This window comes from Anabrus simplex, chromosome 1, assembly GCF_040414725.1.
Source record: "Anabrus simplex isolate iqAnaSimp1 chromosome 1, ASM4041472v1, whole genome shotgun sequence".
NCBI classification, from domain to species: Eukaryota; Metazoa; Arthropoda; class Insecta; order Orthoptera; family Tettigoniidae; genus Anabrus; species Anabrus simplex.
This window is the reverse complement of record NC_090265.1, coordinates 216,602,573-216,621,486: the sequence shown is the minus strand read 5'-3', so window position 1 is coordinate 216,621,486 and position 18,914 is coordinate 216,602,573. Positions and strand designations below refer to the sequence as shown.

Sequence of the window (18,914 nt, the reverse complement as noted above, 5' to 3'; positions counted from 1 at the left end):
AGCTTTCTCTTGCACTATGTTTTGCGTTCAGCTTAGTGTCATTAGGGTAATTATGTTGTTGAGAAGTTAATGGCCCCTTTCATAAACAAAGGTAGGAATGTCACTTGCAATGTTTTTTTCTTTTGCATCAGTGCAGCTAACTGGAAAGCTGAAATCGCAGGGAACCAGTCTTCTTGGTACAATAAATCGGGTAAGAAAAGAGTTTCCACTGGAGGTGAAAAGTTTTGTAGCATGGCTTTATAACACCTGGATTCTAAAAAAGAACGACATAACTGAGTATTTATCAAGGTAAGGTAAGTAAGAATGTACTTGTTCTCCGTTCACTTCACCCAGATGTCCAGGTGGGGACTGACAGAAAGAAGAAGCCAAATAACGTAACATGCTACAATTGAACCAAGTATGGAGTCAACATTGTACACCAAATGGTCAGAAAATACACTGTCAAGCCAGCTGCACACAGGTGACAATTGCACACATTCATTAATATTCTAGACATAGCAGTAATACATATGTGGCTGTTGTACAGGTAGGTTACAAATATCAAGATCTCATGCTGAAACTTTCTGCTACAACTCACTGAGGAACTTACTGTGGCACACAAGCAGAGCAGATATAAAAGGACCCCTACTGTAGACGATGATGGTAATGATGATGACCTTCATACTCACCAGAAACACAGGAAATGCCAAGTGCACAAGAAATACAAGAAGGACATGAAAGGTGGCAACGTGTGTAAGGCATGTGAAAAGGTTCTCTGCAAGATATGCATGTTATTAGCTGTGTAAAATGTTTCTAAGTTTTGAGTTTGATAATAATGGCGTGTGGCCTCCAAAGAGGCCGGGTGCAGGTCTTTTGAGTTGATGCCGCATAAGCGACCTGTGCGTCTATATGAATGGGGCCCTACCTGTGATGAATTCTAATGCTGAAGACGGCACACACACCCAGCCTCCGAGCCATCGGAACTAACCAATGAAGGCTAAAATTCCCGGCCGGGAATTGAACCCGGGACCCACTAGACCAAAGACCAGCACGCTAACCATTTAGCCATGGAGCCGGACTGAGAATGACGATACCCTCATTCACACATAATATATTTCATCACGTGCTCTTCAGACCAATGAATAATGTGTATCAGTATGGACACACAGGCTCCTGAAGACAGAAAATTAATCAGACAAGATACTTTGACTTTGTATCCATTTAATACCTTACTGTGAATTTTAGTTGATTCTATACCCATTTATAACAAACATTTGAAAATGTATGGTTTACAATATAATATTTAATCAAGAGGATCACTGATATTTATTTTTATTGTAGAAAATACATCCCTACTCTTGTATTCAAGAATAACCAAATATAAATTATATTGTACTAGGGGGTCATTTTTACCCCTCCATATTTCTAGGTGGCACGATTCATTCAATTTTTCTAGTGTTAAGTAATGCTGTGAATGAGCGACCAGATTGATCGCTAATTATTGGATGCATCCACCACTTTTTCTGTCATTTCTGTTTACGAAGTTGTCTAAGAACCAATAACGAAAGAATTACACTTGATGATATGCTTAAGTCTGTCATGACTTTTCAAAGTGAATTTGAAAACGCACGACGTTCTACACCAAGGCTATACAGCAGCTATGTTAAAAATACATTGTGCAGCCAGTGCATTCCGCATAGATAACAGAATTATTCGACATATGGTCTAGCTAGCTGACTGAATGGAATACAGTATAAAGTTATGTTCATTTCTGTAAAAATTATTTAAGATTAAAAACGCCTTTCTTGCTGTAGCCTAGCTGTAAACAAGTGATGCAGCATTCGGGACTGTATTCACGTCACAGTACTATTGCGCAATGCCTACTAGCAGATTACACCAATAAATTTGGTAACCTATAGCACTACATAATAAAGGTGAGGAAATATTTTATATTAAACTACAACTTCTGTTCTCGGATTTACTTTAGTGATTATTTTAATTTAGTAATAGGACACTCAAATATGTTGCAATTACTTTAATTTTTTTTCTTGAAAATACCTTGTAAATATAAATAGTAAATATATATAATTTAAAACTGATGGTTATTTCCAATAATAATAATAATAATAATAATAATAATAATAATAATAATAATAATAATAATAATAATAATAATAGTATTTTAATGATTACTTTTTTCACTTCTGAAAAAGAACAATACCTTATAATTAACACTTCTGTATTTTCATAGCACTATGCTCAATGATAGCATTATATCATACATTACTGTATTAACAATTCTCATTTCTCCACAGTCTAATGCTTCAGAACTTCAAAGTCTTTTCTGAAACTCTATCCTAGCTCTGTTGGTTTCACATCTCCACTTGTGGTTGGGGTTTTGGTAGTTGGCTGCATTAAGTTTTTGGAAAACCACGATGGCCTTTCCTTCTTCATTTCTACAATTCTCTTGCCCTAGAATAAGAAAAAAAAAAAAAAATTTTACACTTGAAAAATATCCTAAACTAATACTATAGTACCAACATGTTTTGCTGCATATACAAATTGTAACGAGTTTTAACAAAAAGTGCAACAATAAATTCACATTATCAATGGAATAGAGAGTGTTACAAACAAGTTAAACAGATACCTAGCTTTTTTTTTTCAAAATAAATGTCAAAATGCATTATTTCTTTTCAACAGATTTATTTAACACCTGTACTACTTACAGTGTCAATACATCTGTTTTGTTACTAAGCACATGGCTTCAATGCATCCTACTGTATTCTTACAACATGGACATTCAATATTTTAATTGATATTGACAGTAGCTGATCTGGAGAGCAATAACCCCACAATTAATCTAGATCAATGGTTTACTGTATACAGAACTGTATTGTAGCAGGTGCCCTCAGCTAATGCCAACCAATGCGATCACTTCAATGGAGCTTCCTGTATTGATCAGTTATGTATCCTTACCTCCTTAATTTCTACACATTCTAAGGGTTTGATTTTAAAAATTCATCTGGAGTTTCAGGAGACGTTTATGCCCACGAAAACTATATTAATTAATGCTGCCATTGATGCTTTCACGGCCCATACTTATAGACATGATACTGTATAGGCTTTTGGGCTTATGCCATGTCAAGAAGATAAGGTGAAATTCTTTACGTTTCACAGAAAACTGTGCTCTGCGTCATCAGAAGAAAATTTTGACTCTCCACGAGAAAGACTTCTTAAACAATGACTTTTTAAATTTAGACGTTACAATAGAAGTGGAAATGGGACGTTCATTCGCCACCAGATGGCTCCCCGGATGTGGCACAGCGCTAGCGTTCGAAGCAGAAGCTGATATTCACTCTACTGTGCCCATAAATTCACTATGATAAAATGTATGATTTAACACCTTTAATACTGTCATAGTTAACAGGTACAGGTAAGATATGTGACTGGCTTCTTTTCTTACCTGACTTCCCTTAGTCAATTCTTGTTTTTTTCCACTCTGAGGGTATTAGGTTTGTGAAGCCTAGTGTTCAATTTTACCCCTTTAAGTTCATTCTCTTTCTTTTGTGTAATATTTGAAGGATCAAACCTCTTCCTTTTTCCTTTCTGAATAGTGTTTAATAGTTATACTTCCTCTTCAAACAAAAATCACCACCACCATTAAAATCAAAGTGTAATGTTAACTATAGAAACTCTTTCCTAAACCATTTTTTTTCTATTTTTTCTCTGACACTTTTTCCACACCCTAATGGGGATGAGATCTGTCATGCACATAGACTTAGTCCAGTTTTATGGCCGGATGTCATTCCTGAGGCCAACAATTTGTGGTTTAACGTCACATCAGGCTAATAACGTTGTCCCTTAGAAACCATCGCATATCGGTTTTTCCTTTATCATTTACCTACGACAATACTTATTGATTACAATTCAAAATGAAAAAAAGGATCCACCTATTCAACACTCATTTATTAAACGATGCCAGTTATGAAAATATTAAAACATCGAATGGAACTAGTTTCAATCTACTTAGAGGTCTTCTTCAGCCATAGTGAACAAAATTGACAAGACATTAACACAAAAACGTAAAAACATAAATTTGAGTATTAAAAACCAAGTCCATAAAAATGTAATGAGAACATGCAGGCTAAAGCAGCTGAGGATCAACCAAGTTAAAAAAAACTTCAACTAAGTATGCATAATGGATAAATACTGCATATCATATAATGGGTCAAACAAATTTACAAACAAGAAAAAGTACCCAGGTTTGTTAATAATTAAAGAGAATAAGACAACAGGGTTTGTACAAATTGCTTTTTTTTTAACAACTCCTATAATTCCTAGTTTCAGGTGGATAAAATGGAATACAAAATATAATATTTTCTCCACAAAGTGGGCAAGAACTGACCCCTTCGCCCCCCCACCAATCGCTGCCACCATTCTTGACATAACCACTCTGATGGATGATTCATCAAATGCAAACAATAAGCATAGACTGTTAAAACAAATTTTTTCTCACACTTTTTATAATACACTAGTGACTATTGGTTTTAAATGCAAACCATAACCCAAGACTAACCAAGACTGCATGTTCTCATTACAATTTTATAGACCTGGTTTTTAATACTCAAAGAGAGAGAAATTCTCAAATGATGAAGCAGAGGAAATCACTGCTCAAAACAATTAAAAACCGTTGCCTGTCATGGTAGGGCCATACCCTATGGCACTTGCTACTGATAAAGTAGACAATGGTAAGAAGCATACAAAATATGCTCTGAAAATTATACACTAAGAAAATTACAACAGTAATAAATGTACATAATGTAGAGTCTCGCTCAACCGACCTTCCCCTTTTTTTTTTATTTTTTTTTATTTTTACGTTGCACCAACACAGATATGTCTTACAGTGATGATGGGATAGAAAAGGCCTAGGAAATGGAAGGAAGCGGCCGTGGCCTTAATTAAGGTACAGCCCCGACATTTGCCTGGTGTGAAAATGGGAAACCATAGAAAACCATCTTCAGGGCAGCCGACAGTGGGGCTTGAACCCACTATCTCCTAATTACTGGATACTGGCCGCACTTAAGCGACTGCAGCTATCGAGCTCGGTATATCCGACAGTGGTAGTCTTAATTTGAACTTTAGGTGGAGACAATTCTGGGACACCCGGTGTGGAGGGTGCGACCGTGGGACAAGCACTGAAAGTCATGCGGTAGGACCGGGTTTTCCTCACGGACAGGTGCAACGAATTTTCAGTCATTGTTCAGTGTAGTATTGGTTGGGAGCGGATGTTATAGTTTTCATATCCTCTGTGAGTATGGCGACTAAACGGAAGAAAGTGATTGTTTCTGTGGAAGACAAGTTGAGTGGGTTAAAGAGACTGGACAAAGGGGAAACTCTTCAAAAAGTGGCTTCAGATTATGGTGTTGGACGTGTTACAGTGGGAGACTGGAAACATAACAGAGGAGAAATTGAAAAGCGGTGCTCTACGAGAACAAGTGATGCACTGAATATTAGAAAAACAATGAAAAATGTGAGTACGAAAAAGTAAGTGAAGCACTATTTCTTTGGTTCACTCAAAACCAGGAAAATGGCCTGTCAATATCTGGCCCCATTCTGCAATAAAAAGCAGTGTATTTCCAGAAGGAGTTTAATGAAGGGGACCCTAATTTTACTGCCAGTGCTGGGTGGATTAATCGGTGGGAAAAACGGTACGGCGTTGGCCAGCTTAATATCTGTGGAGGAAAACTGTCAGCTAAATCCGATGAGGTTGTGAAATTTAAAAGGGAATTTCAAGAAATAATTCTTGCTGAAGGATTAACCGGTGATCAGATTTTAAATTGTGATGAGACTGGGCTGAATTTCAAGATGCTACCATCAAAACTCTCACAGCCCAAGCCAAGACGTCCGCACCTGGCTACAAGCGTAGTAAGGAAAGAGTTACTGTTCTTGCCTGTAGTAATATTACTGGGAACTTAAAAGCAAAAGTGCTTATGGTCAGTAAAGCAAAGAAGCCTAGTACATTTAAAAACAATTCTGTTAATGTTCCTGTTCACGTTCCTGTTCCTCCCTCCTAACGTGACGTCATTATGTCACCAATGGACCAAGGTATGCTGGAAACATTGAAGAGGAAATATCGGCGGAAACTCCTTTCATCCCTGACGGAGAAAATGGACAATGGCAACGACATGATAGAAAAGTCAAAACGAAACAACAAGAAAGACGTGGCATACTGGATAGCGCAGTCTTGGGAAGAAGTTGAAACAACAACATTAGAAAATCTTGGAACATATTTTTGAGTGAGGTTGAACATCGGGAGGAGGTGGTACAAGAAGACATGGAAAACATCGTTCCCTTACTGAATTGCATTCCTAGCTGTGAGGATGTGAGTAAGTGGTGTGCACAAGATCAGCTGATTGAACTAACTGACCCTGATATTATTGGTTTTGCGAATGCTAATGAAAAAGAGGATGATGATGAAGAAGAACGAGGCATTGCAGAACAAAAGGAAAAAACGATGACTCGCAGTGAAGGATTATCGTCGATGGCGGGATTTTGCACCAAGAAAACAAGAATCAGCAGGCAAGCAGACATTGTTGACAAGTTTCTTTTCGTAAGACATTTGGAATGTTTTCGTTCAATATTGCACCTACTGTACAACTGAATTGATAAGTCAATAGAGTACTGTAAACCAAGTAATACAGTTTAGCCTTCCTGTTTGTTTTAGTTTATTTTCAAAGTTATTCTGTATTATCCGACATTTTTGGTGATCCGACGTACTCCAGGTCCCGTTTAGGTCGGATAATCGAGACTCTACTGTACATAACCACAGGACTAGAACACAAGAAACAAGAAATGCAGTCATATTTCTTCCTTACCTTCCAATACTCTTCTGGATGATTTTCTTTTTCTCCACTATATAAAACAACAACTTCATTTTCAACAGGATTGAGACCCAACTCCTTCTGGATTTCTTCCTGCATCATCTCTGTTTCTGCTTGAACTTTGCTATAGCAATGTGCTGAAATGGGAGGATAATGAGGGGTCAGTTTATGATGTTAGAAACTAGACACTGTATAAGAATTTACCAGGAGATATTTTTCAAAAATGTTAGAGCACCATTTCTCTTTAAAAAAAATTCTCCAACATGTAGATAAATCTACATACACAAGTCTTTCTTTAAAAATAATTCTCCAACATGTAGATAAATCTACATACACAAGTCTTTCAAAGTACTGTACTTTTAAATGCCAATAAAATGCGTGAGGATCAACCCTGCAATTTGGGTATAGATGAGGACTCTCTGTTCCTATATCCCAGATTAATTCTTCACAGGCTTGAACGAGCTTGTTTCTACTATGCAGCCTCATCAGGTCAAGGCATCCACAGTCAATTAAGGGACTATCTATCTTTGAGAAATCTTTCGTTTTAATGGAAAAAGGGGACAGGCAGATTTAACAAAAATGAAGAGGTGTGCAGGAAAGAAAACTGACTGATAAGGTCAAGTCATACATAAAAAGCGAGATAAAAAGGAAAATATAAAGATGAATACAGGTTGTAAAAGACATAGAACAATGGTCAAACACAGAAGGAGAAAAGGAACCCAATAAGTCATGTTCGTAATTGCCTTTATCCTGGTATACAGGAGAGCACTGAAGTCAGAGGTACAGACAGCAGCACAGTGATGAAAAGTAGTGGAAAGAGTGAATAGTGTGTGTCTGGAAATAGGAAGAACACAAGTTCATCGACAGTGACATCATGGACATGGTATCCAACACAGAATCAACACTCCCAGAACCAGATGACGACAACGACAAAGATAAGAAACCTTCACTGATTCAGTGTGAGACATCAAGGCAACTGAACAAGTAATAAACTATGTGAAACATCGGGAAGAAGCAACAACTACTGACCTCATGCTTCTTACAAGGTGGAGAGACAATGATTTTAAGAAACTAGTGCAGCGAGTTAAACCAAATCAAACCCCATGGCGTAACAGCCCCGAAGGGCCATGGCCTACCAAGATCAGCCCGAAGGCCTGCAGAATATGAGTTGTCGTGTGGTCAGCACGACGAATCTTCTCGTCCATTATTCTTGGCTTCCTAGACCAGGGCTGTCATCTCACCATCAGATGGCTCCTCAACTGTAATCATATAGGTTGAGTGGACCTCGAACCAGCCCTCAGATCCAGGTAAAGATCCCTGACCTGGCCGAGAAACAAACCCGAGGCCTCCGGGGGCTGCTGGGCTGGCCAGTGAGTTAAACAGGTTACAATAACAACCTGCTTTTTCTTTCAACTGAGTAAAAAAACATGAACTCAATTTCTGTATTTGTTGTAACTTTGTTTGCTTTTTATATTTTATTTAAGTTTTACAGTGTCTTAAATACAGTACTGTGTTTAATATTAAAATAAAGCGTGTAATGTTATTTTAGAGCTAATTACTAGCAAAATAAAACTTGACAGAGTGTTTGTATGAATTTGGCTGTATTTTAAGGATACTTTCTGATATTCGGACTACCTAGCGCCACATTAGTCCGGATATCAGAAGTTTTACTGTACTTCAGAACCAACCACTTCGCTAATGCATGTTACAGAAAATCTGGTACCCTAAAACTTGTGCCCTGAAATACCACGATTGATTACCTTAAAGGCTGAAGAAACAAATTTATTTTGTATTAAAATGGAATGTGTAAAGGATATGCTTAATCGTTTGAACCTTACTACCACTGCCCTTGATGCCGTTTATAAAAACATCTGTACTAATATGAAGTTAGTTCATGTGTGGAAGATATTCAAACAAAAATTGAAGCTATAATGGGTCCAGGAGACAGGCAGATTTAACAAAAATGAAGAGGTGTACAGGAAAGAAAACTGACTGATAAGGTCAAGTCATACATAAAAAGACAGATAAAAAGGAAACTATAAAGATGAATACCGGTAGTAAAAGACACAGAAGGAGAAAAGGAACTCAATGCGAATGCTTTCTTTGCAGTCTTCTGAGTCAGGTTGTGAATCAAGTTCCTCCACAGTTTCTATCTCTCCACCACCCGCTTTACTTCCTCCAATAATTCTTCCACTTTCATTCCTCTCTTCTCTGTACTCTCCTTCACCATATCCATCCACCTTTATCTGGACTTTCCCTGTTGTCTTCCTCCTATTATTTCCTCTGTAAATACTCACTTTGGAACTTTAACCTCTTCCATTCTCATTATGTGTCCATACCATTTTAGCTTACTGGTCTCTATCTTGTCTTGTAGTTTCTGATTTTATCCCTTCATGTCTTCCAATTATTCCTCTAAAGAATTTAACCTTGGCTGCTTGGATTCTACTTTCATCAGGTTCTGTTGTTTTCCATGTGCCTACTATGTATGTCAAAATTGGTGTGTACCAAGCTCGATGGCAGCAGTCGCTTAAGTGCAGCCAGTAGCCAGTATTCGGGAGACAGTTGATTCAGACCCCACTGTCAGCAGCCCTGAAGATGGTTTTCCATGGTTTCCCATTTTCACACCAGGCAAATGCTGGGGCTGTACCTTAATTAAGGCAACACGGCTGCTTCCTTCCCAATCCTAGCTCTTTTCTGTCCCATAGTCGCTATATGTCGGTGCAACATAAAGCAAAAAAAAAAAATTGATGTGTAATACATTGAGTATAGAATGTTTTTGCATTTCTCTGGGCAGTAACAGTTTCACACTATACCTCTCCCATATTGGCAAAACACATTGGCTTGTTGGATTCTCTTTCCAATTTCTTAGTTAATTTTCCTATTTTCTTGAAGTATACTCCCCAAATATTTGAAGCTTTTCACAACTTCTAATGGTCTTCCATTTACATCAATAACCCCTTTTCCTTTCTCTTACATCTCATCATCACTACTGTCTTACACTTCTCCACACTTATTTTAATTTTTCATTTTCATTCCATATTCTTCTACCTCCTAATTCAACACATTAACTTGTTCTTGTATTTCCATTTCATCTTTTCCCCATATTACTATGTTGTCAGTAAAGAGTCTTTTGTATCTTTGATTCCTATCTTTTGTTGTACACTCTTGTAGATTTCATCCATGACTGTGATGAAGAGTAGAGGGGATAATACGTGTACACTTCCTTGTCGAAGTCCTGTTCCTACATTAGTCTTCACACTTTTCATACATGACTTTGATCATTTGTACTTCTGCTCTGCCTACCTTCCTTTTTATCAATGCATCCCAGACCAGCTGCTGTAGTACATACACTATCATATGCGTTCTCAATATCTATAAATGCCATCACTAAATGCTTCCTGATCTCCCATCTTTTCTCCATTATGTTCCTTAATACAAAAATTATTGCTCTTCCTCCATTTCCTTTTCTACTTTCATCCTCAGTTTTTCCTCTAATATGCCCCAGAGATCTTTGCTACATGTGGAATGAAGCTGATTCCTTTATACTTGCTACATTCTTTCTTATCACCCTTCTTGAATACTGGGATTATCAGACCCTTCCTCCAATCTTCTGGTACTTCTTTTTTTTCTTCCATATCACTCAAAATAGTCTACATATCTAATGTAACCCTACGGGTCCAGCTGCCTTTGTCATCTCTGGGTAGACACCTCATTCACATCTGATGCTCTGCCACTTTTCATCTTCATAGCTCTTTCTATTTCCAACATTGTTACATCTTCATTTTGGTTTTCTATCACCATTTCTGCTGCATGTTCCTCTTCCTCCAGTTCTTTCAATTTGACAGTAAGTAATTTAGCAAAATACTCCTCTCACTGTTAGAGAATATCCCCTCTTTGTGTCTAAATCTGTCCTGTATCTGTCCTTACAAGTTTTGTCTCTTCTCTCATGTTTATTTTGCTTTTAACCAATCCACACAACACTTTCTTACTTCCTTTAACATCCTCTCACAAGGTTTTTGTGAAGATTTTCCAGCACTTCTGTTTCTCTTCCTGTACAATCTTCTGGCATGCTTTCTTTGCTTCATGATCCCTTTTCCTACTCTCCATATTTCTGCCTCCTATCCAGCTCCTCCATGCTTTTTGTTTTTCTTTCACTGCAACCCTTACTTTATTATTTCACCAGGGCATCTCCTTTTCCTTCTTTATCCCTGATACTCTATCACATGTATCATTTGCACATTTTACCATTCCTTGTTTGAACTTGGCCCTTTCCTCTTCTACACTTTCAACCTCTGCTTTAGAAATTTGTTTCTTCAGTTCATTTTGGAACTTCTCTTGTGCTCCCTTTTCCTTTAATTTCCATACCTTTAACTTTCTTTCTCTGTCTATTTTATTTTCAGTATTTTACCAAGTCTTTAGTTACAATGTTATGGTCCCCTGAGCTGTCACATCTTCCAATAATGGACTAACATATCATACAAAAATCAAACACAGGTATTAAATGGCTCCAACACCACCTCATTTCTTGGCTTACATGTTGGATGCCAAAAAAAACGAATTCAGCACCGGATTTAACTGGAGAAGAAAATAAAGCAGCATTTGGATTCACAAAGTCAATGCATTTGTCAAGTTCACTTCTTCTATTAACTATCAAGATTCAGTCAAAAACCTCACTTTTTAAAGAGCTACTTTTTGAGAAAAAAGTTTCACCACAGGTTACAACTTATGAGTGGTAGAAAAGGCAAAAGAATGACACTAATAAATTTAATGATAAAGTTTTTCCCATTTTACTGAATAGTTATTTACAGCACAAGCCTTCTTCAGCAAGTGTTCAAAGAACATTTACATCTTTTGGCTTATTGTCTATAAGCTTGTATTCCTGTTTAAGGTGTTCAATAGTGATGTGAAAGTATACTCATCACAAACAGTTTTGCACAACACTTGTTTTTTTTTTTTTGCTAGTTCTTTTACGTCGCACCGACACAGATAGGTCTTACGGCGACGATGGGACAGGAATGGGAAGGAAGCGGCCGTGGCCTTAATTAAGGTACAGCCCCAGTATTTGCCCGGTGTGAAAATGGGAAACCACGGAAAACCATACTGGATACTGGCCGCTCGGTGATATATGTTAAAGTAAGCATTTGTCTCTCTTATAGATATTTATATACTGTACACTGGCAGTAAATGAATTCCCTACACCAGAAAGAGATTAATTTAGAGGAATGAAATCTAGGCTAAGCAACTGTATGGGTAACATATTTATCTGATTAAAGTTTCTAGGTCACAGGCTCAATTATGCGGCAAGAAGACATGTGACATGGTGCTACATTAATAACTGCTGTGTCACCACGATTTTGAATGCACACATATAAACGTGCATGCATTGTGTTGTACAGGCGTTGTATGTAATTTTGTGGGATGGAGTTCCACGCCTGATGCACTTGTTCCGGCTACGTGGTTAGCGTGCTGGCCTTTGGTCACAGGGGTCACGGGTTTAATTCCTGGCAGGGGGGATGGGTGAATGTATCGTCTTCATCATCATTTCATCCTCATCACAACACGCAGGTCGCCTACAGGAGTCAAATCAGAAGACCTGCATCTGGCGAGCCAAACTTGTCCTCGGACACTCCCGGCACTAAAAGCCATACGCCATTTCATTTCATTTAATTCAAATTAGCAACGGTTAATGCTGGTATTGGACGACATTGGATTTGTCGTCCCATGCCCTAAATGCAGATCAGTAGTGACTGATTGATTGTCCCATATGTGCTCAATGGGCGGAAGGTCTAATAATCTCGCAGGCCAAGGTGAGTATTGTCCTGCAGGAAAACACCCATTGAATACTGTGAATGAATGGCAGCACAGCCGGTTCAATTACCAGTCTGACGTTCAAATCCACTGTCAAGGTTCTTGCGATAACAATGAGAGTGCTCCTGATGTCAAAGGAAATCTCTCCCCGGACCATAGCTGCTGATGTAGGTCCAGTGTGTTGACACCACAGGCAGCTTGGCTCCAAGCGCTCACCTGGCCTCCTCCTTATCAACCTACAGCCATCAGTGGTGCTAAGAAAGAAATGGCTCTCATCTGAGAACACAACAGATCTCCAGTCCATCCTCCAATGAGCTCTAGCATGACACTTCAGAAGTCGCAAATGGCACTGATTCAGAATTAGTGGCATGAATGCTACAGGACTTTTGGCTCGGAGCTGTATTTCAAGTAATTGATTTGTTACAGTTCTTTGTGTCACTCTGGTGCCAAGTGAAGCTCTAATGGCTGCTACAGATGCAGTACGATAGACTTCAGCCATGTGGCAAGTACGGCGGTCTTCTGGAGACAGTGCCTTCCCATGACCATTGTTGCCAACACCGATGCACTGTAGATGTATTCTGCCCAGTTTTTCTATAATATCGCGTAATCCTATTACACGGCCTCGTTCAAACTTGGTAAGCTGCTGATACTGTCTTCTTTGACTCCTTAAAGGCATGAAATGAAATGGCGTATGGCTTTTAGTGCCGGGAGTGTCTACCGTAAGCCTACCCACACAAATCGCTATCTTCATGCAGATTCTCACCACCATCCAGCACAAAAACAAGGCATTCTCATCACACCCGTCAAGAGGGCGAGACGAATTTGTGAGCCATCAAATATCCAGGTGGAGATGGACACGCTCAAAGTCACGTTCAAGGGTAATGGTTACAGCGATTTGCAGATTCACAGAGCCCTGCATCCCAGAGAAACGACCAAGCAGAGCTCACAGAAGGAAGAAGTGAAGGGAACTGCCTACTTGCCTTACATTCACAACACCACAGAAGGAACTGCCAAGGTCCTCCGCAAACACAATATAAAATCAGTCTTTGACACCGCCACTAAAATTGCTCACAGTCTGGGCAAAACCAAGGACAAACTGTCCCCACTTTTACATCCTGGGTTATACGAAATTCCCTGTACGTGCGGTAAGGTATACATCGGCCAAGCATGCCGGTCCATTGGTACCTGTATCAAGGAACATGAACGAAACATTAGTCTCAACCCGCCAGACAAATCAGCAATAGCTGAGCACGCTCTATCGTCGGGTCATGATGTCATGTTCCAAGATGCTCGAGCTCTTACCCACCCTAGACACTACAGGTCCAGGATTATATGGGAAGCTGTGGAAATACGTAGAAATCCTGACAATTTCAACAGGGACACTGGCTATCAATTAAGTAATACCTGGTTGCCAGCCATTAAGGATTTATGTAGGTAGTTCCCTTCCCTGTCCCTTCACTACTGTTATTTCGTCTCGGTGTTTTCCAAATTCGTACGTTTTCTATCGCCAGATGTTTCATTCCAGACTTGTGTCAATGTCATATGTTACGTACACATGTTATGTGACTCTCTTAGACTGATTCTGATGGTTCCGTCAGCTTCCGCTTCGAACGCTAGCGCTGTACCGCGTCCAGGGAGCCCTCTGGTGATGAATGAACGTACAATTTCCACTTCTATGATAACATCTGAATTCAAAAGCTCATTGTTTAAGAAGCCTTTCTCGTGGACAGTCGAGATTTTCTTCTGATGACAAAGAGCACAGTTCTCTGCGAAACATAAAGAATTTCACCTTATTTTCTTGACACAGCATAAGCCCAAAAGCCTATATCATGTCTGTCCGAGGACATGTTCGGCTCGCCAGGTGCAGATCTTTTGATTTGACTCCCGTAGGCGACCTGCGCATCGTGGTGAGGATGAAATGATGATGAAGACAATATAAACACCTAGCCCCCGTCCCAGCAAAATTAACCAATGATGGTTAAAATTCCCGGGACCCCTGTGACCAAAAGCCATGGAGCCGGACCCTTAAAGGCATATTTGTCTCACACCTACCTCACAACGCCAACACCAGATGACGACTATCGCTCGGGAAGTGTACAGCGCATATTTAAAGCAAACTTGCTTTGCAAGGTGCTAGTGGTGCTGCTAGCATCACTCTTCATTGATTAGCATGCAAATTTGAATAGGCGTCATCTTACAGATGTACAAACACCCCTCCCGAATTTTATTTTATCTAGTACAACTCCGTCTTGGTGCTGGGATTTCATTTTCCGCCAGTGTATTTTAATAACTAGTATCAAAACTAGAGTATTAAAAAAAATCCTCATTTTAGTTTAATGTTGAAGTTACACTGAACTGTAGGCTTATTGCTGGCAATGTACAGTATAATGATTGCCATAGAGAAATAAACAGAAACAGTAATAAATGTTGTGACAGTTCATTCTTTATATCAAGAGAGAATAACAACTAAGTTCAAGAGACTGACTAAAGACACAATTTACACAACAGTTCTGTACAATAAGTCTGGGGAGATAAACTATTCCTTCAAGAGTAAAAGCAACAGCTTATTATCTTTACAAAATATTTAATTGCAAACTGGTGTTTAAACGGCAGAACTTAAGGAATTTTCATTTTAGTTTAGTGTTAAAATTATGTTGAGTAGTATACTTACTGCTTGTTAAGTGTAATGGTTGTAATGAAATAATAATAATAATAATAATAATAATAATAATAATAATAATAATAATAATAATAATAATAATTTTATAACAGTGACTAAACTATTTTTTATTCACAGAGAGAATAATACTGAGGTTTTGTTTAGTTTAGACCACAGACACACACCTTACACAAAAATTCTGAATAAAATGATCTTGCTATTAAAAATACTTACTTTCAAATTAAGTGTGTTATTTGTATTAATTTTCAGAACGAATAAGCCTTGTATTTTAAAATTTTCAGTTACTTCCAATAATTATGACAGAATACAGAGATAGTCTAGTATCACCATTTAAGTATAGGCCAATCAATATAAAAAAACCTATCATTTCCAAATGTATATTTCATATTATTATCATTGCTACATTAATACAAGTCCCAATACTTAAAAAGTGTGTGCAGCCGCTGGCCTCCATCTGGTACTCGAGTCGGAGCAGAGTCGATGTGTAACGTCATGGGATGCTAGATGGCATTGAATCTTAGGCTTCCCGGTTGTAGTAAAGATGTAAAGGAAAGGGTGTGTAAGTCTCTGCTAAGACCCCAATTACAGTACTGTACAGTACCAGTGTATGGGACCCACACTAGGATTACTTGATATGAGAACTGGAAAAGATCCAAAGGAAAGCAGCAAAATTTGTTCTGGGTGATTTCCGACAAATGAGCAAGTGTAATTTTAATCTTCATGTCCCGAGTTGAAATTAAAAAATAGTAGGCTTAATTGTTCCAAAAATATTGCAAGCTTTAAGTTGGGAAGTTTTGGGAGACAGGAGACGAGCTGCTAGACTAAGCAAGATATTCTGAGCTGTCAGTGGAGAAATGGCGTGGAGTGACATTAGTATACAAATAAACTTGAGGAGCTTTTAAAGGCAGGAAATGTCATAGTAAGAAGATAAAATCAGAATTCAAGAAGCTTTCATCATCACCTCTGCAAAAACAAGGTGTACCACAATCCGATGAAGACTTGTATATGCCAAATGTGTGAAAAAATGTGTCATTGTTACCACATTGAACTGTGTACAAAGCGAACAAAAACCATAAGTGAATACGCAAAACTAAGTATTAATAGAAATAATATTTAAATTATTTCTTTTGTTGTACTAAGCACATTTGTGCGCACTTCCAATAATAATTCAAGAGGACAAATTGGGGCAAATATTCATTTACACAAAGAGGAATAAGGGATTTGAATAATTTACCAAGAAAAATGTTCAATAAATTTCCAAGTTCTTTGAAATCATTTAAGAAAGGAGACAGTTCTAAATGCAAATCAGTGATGGCTTAGTGATCATTTCAGTAGCTGCCATAAACAATAACAAAAATGTAGCACATAGTAGGGGGGAGGGTTGCAGCTCTGGCAGATTGGCCAGCGGCGCAAATCACCTCAGTACAGCCCTCAGCCCCATGTCGGCAAATCTACTGGCATGTAAAAGAACTCCTGCGGGGCAGAATTCCCACACCTAAATGCCTCCAAAACCCATAACATAGTTCATCATCATCATCATCATCATCATCATCATCATCATCATATTGCTTCGACCATAGATGTCTATCTTGAGCTAGTCTTTTAACTAAGTGTAGGTCTTGCACTTCATCCTCAGAAGTAGGTTCTTGAAATAAGACACTCTGGGTCATCCTCTTCCTCTTTTTCAAGCAATTCTTCCTTCAATGATGTTACAAAGGAACTCCTCTTGCCGAAGACACAGTGCATTGCAAACACAGCATCTGCCCTGAAATGGTCTGACTGAGAATTCTACGAACAAGTTAAGCCTAGGTTGTAGACCATGAAATATAGACCTAAGTACTGTCAGAGAATGATGATGATGTTTGTTACTTAAAGGGGCCTAAAAGCTAAATCATCGGCCCCTAATGGCGCAAGGTGCAACGAAATAAAAATTAAAACTTTAAAATGTATCCACTAAATAGAATCTAAAACGAATGATGATGGAAATATGACAGTGAGGCAAACGTTCAATTACTGCAACAATTTTTCAGCGCAGACATTTACGCACGATTGTACTGTCATTTGTTTCTTTCTCGCCGACTTCTAGCGATGGTCATAATCGTGCGGTGCACAGGGTTATTGACAAATCCATTGGTCTGGGATTAAGCAAAGGGTAACATAGATCCATGGTGTTCCTCATATGGTGGTACTAATCGCAAGAAAAGTAAACTCTTGGTGTTCCTCACATAATGGTACTAATCAAAAGTAGGCCTAGTCTCATGGTTCTAAAATCATCATCCCTTGGTCGCCGCTTACGACAGGCTGGGGATACCGTGGGTGTATTAATCGTCTGTGTCCCCCACCCCCAAACCCATAGGGGGTTGTGTGCTTAGGCCGCGGGAGCTGTTTTATTCCGCTCAAGTACGCCGGCAAGCCGGTTAGGACTCTCCTATCCGCCACCTGGGAAGCAACACGTGGGAGTATCACCTCTCCCCCTGTTACGCGAGCGTAGTAGGTTCGTGGTACTGTCAGAGGGCAAGTGTTTTAGCTAAGAAGGTGAACAGAGAGTATCAGATCAGAAGTCTGTGTTACTTACGGCACAAGACTCCTGCTTCATGGTGATGTCCGCAGGAATTACAAACCAGAAGATTTGTTTTGGGCAAAAGAATTTTCATTACATAATCAGGCGAACCAAACTTCCTCTTCCATCTCCTTTCTATGGTACGTCTATTACGAGGTACAGCCCATAAAAATCCATCACCAAATAATTCTTGTAATGAAATTCTAGGTTTCTTCAAAGGTATAGGTCTCTCATAGTAGCCCACAGTTGCCATACACAACGAATCTGAAAATATAGTTTCGAGGTTAGAAGTATGCCATCATAATAACATAATTCACTAAATGTAATTTTAACAAATGAACAATGTTACGACTTACCTGGAGGAAAATTGCGGTCAAATAGCAGTGAGAAAGTATTTTCTAACCTTTTTACTAATCCTTGAAAACATCTCACCATGAGAGCAGCCATGATGGTCTTCGTTTCGAGTGTTGTTCGTCACTTGTTTCTCTAGCAGCGTGCCGGATTTTCACTCTCTCTACTATGTGGGAGCTCTGAGAAGAGAGCTTCATAACAGTTCAGACTATGGCGTGTATAGGGTCAGGTAGACTCTGTGCTCGTGTGGAGAAACTGTACCAGCTTGGTCAGGTCGCTCAAATACGGAGAAAAACGTCAAACTATGCGAGGATCAAAGAGATCGGAATTCAGCCACTTACTAGGACCCTTGTACAGAGTTGCCAGGTTAGTACTAATATATTTCTCTTTTTTTTTTAACCTTCTTTATTGGTAAAACTTTCGATATATTAGGTAAAAGTGTCATAAATCGGTATCATCTGAGATATATTCGTTGTAGCCTACTTAACTGAGCTGGATGTATTCTACCCCTTTTCTCTCATATTTTTAATTACATAAGCTTAAAGGGGACGAGTTCATTCATTTGTAAATGTTGGGTTATCGGGGTGTTAATTTGCTGGAAATCATGGTTATATTGTGCTTCCTATTAGTCTAGAGGTTAGCTAACATTAATTCT

General features: G+C 38.7%; 2 protein-coding genes across 2 annotated transcripts in view; one reads left to right on the top strand and one right to left on the bottom strand.

Moving 5' to 3' along the window:
* Nucleotides 1–1,999: 1,999 nt before the first annotated feature.
* mRpL32 (mitochondrial ribosomal protein L32) lies at nucleotides 2,000–18,494 on the bottom strand. The gene is made up of 4 exons (XM_067158529.2): nucleotides 18,265–18,494; nucleotides 17,924–18,172; nucleotides 6,855–6,997; nucleotides 2,000–2,451 (listed from the first exon to the last, which is right to left on the bottom strand). Exons 1-4 carry the CDS (start codon nucleotides 18,353–18,355, stop codon nucleotides 2,332–2,334), a joined length of 603 nt encoding a protein of 200 aa, XP_067014630.2. The 5' UTR covers nucleotides 18,356–18,494; the 3' UTR covers nucleotides 2,000–2,331.
* qless (decaprenyl diphosphate synthase subunit 1 qless) overlaps nucleotides 18,470–18,914 on the top strand; it is a 402,352-nt gene continuing 401,907 nt past the window's right edge. The window contains exon 1 of the mRNA XM_067158521.2: nucleotides 18,470–18,625. Coding sequence (XP_067014622.2) covers nucleotides 18,470–18,625 — 156 coding nt within the window. The remainder of the gene's footprint in view (nucleotides 18,626–18,914) is intronic.

What these genes read in the sequence shown, in the direction of transcription:
- mRpL32 (XM_067158529.2), bottom strand. Translation starts at nt 18,355, where the DNA reads ATGGCTGCTCTCATGGTGAGATGTTTTCAAGGATTAGTAAAAAGGTTA. An exon ending in TGACCGCAATTTTCCTCCAG is followed by an intron (nt 18,173 to 18,264) that starts GTAAGTCGTAAC and finishes CTATATTTTCAG; the next exon opens with ATTCGTTGTGTATGGCAACT. An exon ending in ATCCAGAAGAGTATTGGAAG is followed by an intron (nt 2,452 to 6,854) that starts GTAAGGAAGAAA and finishes TTCTTATTCTAG; the next exon opens with GGCAAGAGAATTGTAGAAAT.